Here is a 6,801-nt window from a genome sequence, read left to right on the forward strand (position 1 = left end):
TACCTTCCAAAAAGGGGTAAAACATGAAAAAAAAGGTTCTCGATACAATGATAATACTTAATGCAAGCTGCATTTTATTCCGATAGTGTGTTTTCCAGTACTTTTCAAAAATTGTCAAGTTTGATAAAAATTATTTCTTCTTCACTTATAATATTTATGAAGCAAAAAAAATTGTTTTTAGTTAAATCAAAAGTTAACGTTGTTATGGTTTTAATAAATTGTAACTTTTTATGTAAAGTTTGTTATTATAAACTTCAACATTTACAGATTTTTAAACACAACAATTGTTCACAGACTGTTATTACTTACAAATCATTAAACTTATTTAACTCAAGGAAACTTTTCTTGCATTAACATAATATTCAAACTTCCTACAAAAATAAGGTTTATAGAGGACTTTGCTTAAATAAAATTGAAAAGTACTTTTTAACAGCTTTCGGTGATATCTAATCAATCTTACTAAACAAGCATCACTAAGTACAGTGTGGCAACTTAAAAATCTGTTTTTTGTATTCACATCAAACAACAAAAGCTATTTTAAATTTGAAACTATTTGAAAAATAGTAGCAAATTTAATCAATGATTTAGCTGTTAAACAAAAACTTAAAACCTCAAGAAAATGAAAGTTTTTTAATGCTATCTGCTTAAGAGCTTACAAAATGTTTTTACGTTGTCTTATGTAAATAAAAAATTCTTGAAAAATAAAATGCTTTACTAGCTGTAAAACTTAATATTAGTTTTACAATATTTTACATAAGCCTTCGTAATAAAATAGTTTGTAATGATATAATCAACTATTAAATTTATTTAATCAAAACCATTTTAAAATATAAAAATATATTAAACAGATTTGTTTCTCTGACAAATACTTAATATGATACTTACTAAATTTTTTTACTTATTCAAATAATTTTTAATATTTAACAATCTGCTTGAATTTTTTAGTTTAAATAATTTTACATAAATAAAACAACATAAATGTTATAATAGAAATGTAATTATAATTTTTATACGATTAAATACCAGTTACATTTTTTTGTCAAAAAAAACTTTTAATTAGTTTAACTTGTTATACAATAAATTAAGTTATAGACAAAAAATACAAGCTTATTGAAAACGATTGTATAAACATTTATAATTATATGTTATCAATTTTTCCACGATGACTAAAAAATTTAAATTTTGAGATTTTTACTTAAACCTAGATTTTCTACTAATTAATCACTGCATAAAAACATATAACTTTACTTTATATTAATAAAACAAAGTAAATGCCGATTAAACAGCTTACAATTTATAGATTGAAAACTATGATTGAAAACAAAAAAAAAACAAAAAGATAGTTTCTGTCAAATAAGAAAAATAAATAAAGTACAAACTAGTTAGAAATTGAAACATTTTCTTTTTTTTCACGCTGTGTGTAGTATATTTAAAAAAGATTTAAACACTTACACACTATAGAACTTATACTTATACAAAATAGTTTTGATTATTTTATTTGGGTTTTTATTTTATAATGAATTCGTATTACCAAAAAAATTTTAACTGTATATCTTTAAAAGAACGTTTTGAAATTTAATTTAAGTTTATGAACTTAAAAAAGTTTCATTTCAATGTCAATAATTACTTTAAAAAATATAACAACTATTAAAAACCAGAAATTAAAAAATCTTATAAAGTCCTTAACATGTCATTAGAAGTAAAACTTCAACTTGGAATGTTTCTAAACGAGTTTCTGTTGTCAAGGAAACTTTCGTGGTAGGGAGGTGGTGACATCATAAAGTTTTTGTTGCTAAGCAACCTTGCAAGTGGTGACGTCAGATTACCAGGCAACCTCGCGTTCCCTATCTGGTCGCCCCTCATTTGGACGCCCCGTATTGGCAGCAAGGTCACTTGCGACTGAACACCGGTGGGACCAACAACGGCTGGTCGGTGCTTTTTTGATTCATTATGACGTCGTTTGACGTACAAGCGGTAACCAATGAAAACAAAAATGAGTATAGTTGTGACGACTCCTGCTCCGATACAAGCTCCTTTTAAGATTTGGTTTTTGTCTTCAGTATCTTTAGCAGATGAAGATTCTTCAGTTGTTTTATAATTAAATGGAAAATTCTCGTTCTGAAAATTATTGACTCTGGTGTTTTTGTGCGAAGAATCTACATTTGTTGAGTCTTCTTTGTTGTTAATATTTTCTGTGCTTTGTTTGTAAACTTTTTCTTCTGTAAACAAACATTTATTTTACAAACAAACATAAAGTTATACTTGTTTTTTTGTTAATTATCATAATTTAATTGCGAAATGTTAATAGATAATGTACATAAAGTGTTTTAGTTGCTTCTTATACAGAAAACTTACCTTTATTTTCATTACTTTTACTGTTTGACGGCTGCAAATGTTTCGTAGCCATGTACTTGTTTACATCTTTGCTCGGAAGGAAGTTTTCTTCTAAAGTTTTTAATTGTACACATTTTTCTTCATAAAACTTTTGATTGAAATACAATCTTATTTTGAAAATATTTTGCATTAATTTCAAACCAAAACAATCAAAAAGAGCTTAATTTAAACATAGGCTTTCTTTACTCCTTCTTTACTAGTTCTCTTAGCTTAATAGGTTTTGTTTCTTTTTTAAAATGTAACTTAACAGGAAATTTTCCCTTAAAGTAAGTGTGTAAAAGTGTGAAAATGCTATGACAATTTTCTGAAAAAAAACTATTAAATAATTTAAATTTAACTTTTTAAGTTTTATTTCAGTTTTGTGTTAAAAACTTTTAAAAAAAAAGTAAGATTAACGTATTAACCATTTTTAACATCTTCTTTTTCATTATGAACACGGATCTGAATTTTCATATTGTATCCGACACAAGATCCTCCTTGTTTTTGATTTAATCCTTCTTTACTACCATCTGATGTTGCTAAAATAGTAGATAAAAGTTAGGAAAATCATTAACTTATAGAAAAACAGGCTATTAGAAGTTATAAGTAACTAAACCAAAACTTTGTAAAAAATACTTTGTGTTGCAGTAATATTTGTGTTTAGAGTTTAAATTTGTATGATTGTAATTTAACTGTGTAATGTAAACTAATGCTGATATTGATGAATAAAAACTAACAAATAATGTAGTAAGTTTTATCAGGTTCGAACTCCAATGCCCAAGGTGATGGCGATATTTCTTGAAAATAAAAAGTGTACTTTTTTTCACGCATGGGTGACTGACACGTCATCAATCTTCTGCCACTGGAGGCGTTGCACGTCTTGTAACTATGTTGGTTCACCAGGTAGATCTTGTAATACCAATTGTATTCGTCCTGGTAAGAGTTTCCTGTCTTCAGTGGACATATTATGTCCATTTTGTCTTCAAGATCAACATCGACTGAGTACTGATGAGATCTGAACCTGGAAATAGTGGTATTTTATATTTATTTTTAATAAATACTAGAACAGAATATATTTCCTGAATATTTTTAAATACTAGAACAGGCTTTTATTTGTGAATGAACTTAAATTATATTTACATCGTCTACAGAAGATTTCATCTTTTTACGTTTAAAAGAAGTCTTGCTGCTAATATTCAATATAACTTAACTAAATGTTATAATAAGGTTTTTCTAATAATTATTTTTGTGCGTTATTAACGGAGACAGTAACAGTTAATTATAAAATGAAGTGAACATGAAATGTTATAGACTGTTTTTTAATAACGTTGAAGAAATTCTCTTGTATAGAATAACTTACTTAGTATTTTCTAATCGTATAAAAAAATAATTATTTCATTGACATGTTTGATGTTTGTTAAACCTATCAAAATAAAGGTTTTTAGGTTTAAAGTAGATGAACATTTAGCATTTGGGTTTATCTTTGACAAGTTTAAGTACTTTATTAATGTGTCTTTAACTTAAACAAGTTTTAAAACTTTCTTAGCTAGCCTTCAGTAAATTTATCAGACTACATAGATTTAAGTTTTGAAATCATCATAAACCAACTAAGCCTTTTGTTTAAGTAGAAGCCTCATGAATGTTGTTTTATTAGTACATTTAAAACAATGAAATTAAAGCTTAAAGTAAAATACAATACAGTATGCCATATAATATATAACCATTTCGATATTAGAAAACCTTTTTAATTTTTTATATCTGATTCAAGTTTACTTCTATCACATTTTTTTTTAAAAACAAGTCTTAGATATGATAAAGTAATGTTTTATAACATAAAGTTATAGTTCGAAGTATGTTGTTATAAAATTTCCAAGCGCTATATTTTAATATAAGGTCTTACATTAGAATTAAAAAAGCTACGTTTTTAAATGCAATTTGCTTTTGTAATAAGAGATTTAATAGCATAATTTTTGTTTTGTGATATCTGTGATAGATAGATTTTGATTTTATTACTTTAAATAAGATTGTAACTAATGGTTCCTATGTTTAGTAAAGGAAAAAGTTTTTAGTGCTTTAAAATGTGTCGTTGTTTTATCATTATGCTCATTTGAAAGGAAAGTGTTTATATTTTAATTTTCCTTCGAAAAAACACTTCATGTTTTTGTGTTACTTTGCAAAAGTGTATAATCGTTTGTTTAATTTTTAGGTATAAACAATTTAATTAGATATAAACTTGTAAAAAACAAACTCAAAAATTAAATGTGTTTCATATTTAATTTATACTATATATTTAACGCGAATTTTATAATAATCAAGGTATAGATCAATTAACCGTTTAAAAAAAAACTGTGAAATTGTAAAGTGATAAGCTTGTTTAGATTGCTGCAAAAGCACTCGTTTGAGTTAATACTGTTAAATTTGTTGCTGTAAACAGAAATATCGATGTTAATTATGAATTCGTGTCAAAAATTGAGCATCCTCGACCATACCGAAACAAATCGATTTTAAAAGTACAGCAAAAAATATAGAAAAGCTATCAGAAGAAAGTTTAGCAGTGTGAAATATTAGACAGTTATGGAAATGTTTAAGTTTTTCTTAAGTGCTTAATTCTAAATAAAACTTTTACTTACAACAGCTAAAAGTTATAGCGAAGTAACTTAGACAAATTATTGTATTATCTTTTACTAGTATTAAAAGTCAAATATATTCTATTAGCAGAAATCTTCTTTTAACCAAGATTTGAAGGTGTAAACACAAAACAGCTGTGAGTACTTGACACTTGTTGTTTGATGGCAATCACACTTGTTTAAGTTAAAAAGAAATGTTTCAGACACTCTTTAAAATTTAAGATTTAAATCCTTAAGAAATATTCCTCAACTTTATTTAAAGTATTTTGTCAAGGTCAAAAAAACATACATTGTTTCACTTGTTTTTGTAATTGTCATTTAAAGTGTATATTTATTAACTTAGTTTTAACAAATCTAAAGTTCACTCAAAATACATGCCATTCAGTTATTGTATATTACTTTGAAAACAGTAAAATTGCAGTTGTAAAAGACTGAATTCAGTTAACTGTTAGTCAAACGAGTTTTAATCAAAGGTGTCAAATATGATTGATGGAACTGTAAGATTGATGAATTGTTTTCAAACTTATTGCTAAAAACTTCAAAATGTAGAGATTAAAACGTTGGCGTGTGTTAAAAACCTGGCATAAAAAGTATCTATTTCTACGCTGTAACTAACGCTTTCAAGTAAATCGTCATACCTCAGTGATTTCTGTTTACATTTAGTTTTGGAAGTAAAAATATGAAAACATAGCCTGCTACCTGAATTATATTTAGAAAATATCAAATCAGTTAGCTCATTTAAAGTAAATAGAGTGCCCAAAGATTGTTATTAAATAAATAATATCTATTTTTACAATGATAGTCTATTTTTTTGCAATTTTCAGAATAAAACTGAATGAATTAACAAATGCTATTGTTATTTTTTGGTGGATGCAAGTAAACTGGTTAAACTGACTACAACTTAGAAACCTGCAAATTTATTCAGTCTGGCAGATTTTGTTTAAACCACATTGCATATTTTTGTTTTAACGTCAGTTTGTGGAAGTTGCTCTAATTTGAAACAAATTAAGTAATCAATGAGTATAAGATAATATTTTTTTGTTTATGCAAGTTTCTTTTAAAAAGTACTCAGAAATACAAAAGTTTAGAATATTACGTACAAATTTTAGTTAGTTTATAATTTAAAAGAAAATAATAAAAATAAACTAAAGCATTCTAACTTATTCTTCAAAATGTAGAGCTAAGTGTAGTTTAGTACATTAGTTCTGCTTAGATTAATAACTGGAGCTATTAATATGACAAAAAATAACGGTTATAATAATTTCTTTTGTTTACTACTAAATTTCGTAAAAAAAAAGTATAAAAGTTCTTAGCATTTTACAACAAAACACGTGATTTGTAAATTCTAATTAAAATAAATAAAGTTCTTACTTTGGATTGCTGTTATTCCAATAAACAGGTTGTAAGGTTTTCCCTTCAGTAAAATGTTTCTCTTTCAAACAGATAATTATAAAAACAAAGCACAATACACAGTTGGAAGCTTTCATTTTATTGTTCTATAACTTCTTTTAAACATCACAAATTGTTTCAAGTACCATCTTTGAACTTTTTTGTGATTAATTTCTTTAGACGTTAAAGGCTTACTGAGACTATTAATTAAAGTACTGTAAAAGCAATTTAAAATTTAAAATGTTTGATTATAACTGTTTTTTTGAACAAATCTTAAATAAAAACACGTTAATCTGTCTTTTTTTAGATTAACTTAACTTTTTTACAACTTAAAACGTACCTTGTAAAATTTTAATTTTATTGTTTTAAAGTTCGTACTTTTAAATCTTATGTAGAAATGAATAACTTACAA

The 6,801-nt window shown here is 25.5% G+C and overlaps 1 protein-coding gene across 1 annotated transcript; it reads right to left on the reverse strand.

Annotated features, from left to right (window-relative positions):
* Window positions 1–1,707: 1,707 nt before the first annotated feature.
* On the reverse strand, window positions 1,708–6,595 carry LOC145835193 (uncharacterized). Its single transcript, XM_082942757.1, has 5 exons — window positions 6,372–6,595; window positions 3,111–3,394; window positions 2,799–2,912; window positions 2,356–2,445; window positions 1,708–2,219 (listed from the first exon to the last, which is right to left on the reverse strand). Exons 1-5 carry the CDS (start codon window positions 6,485–6,487, stop codon window positions 1,708–1,710), a joined length of 1,116 nt encoding a protein of 371 aa, XP_082798883.1. The 5' UTR covers window positions 6,488–6,595.
* Window positions 6,596–6,801: the final 206 nt, after the last annotated feature.

The sequence above is a fragment of the Thalia democratica genome, chromosome 4, assembly GCF_965202585.1.
Source record: "Thalia democratica chromosome 4, ktThaDemo2.hap1.1, whole genome shotgun sequence".
In the NCBI taxonomy this organism is placed as follows: domain Eukaryota; kingdom Metazoa; phylum Chordata; class Thaliacea; order Salpida; family Salpidae; genus Thalia; species Thalia democratica.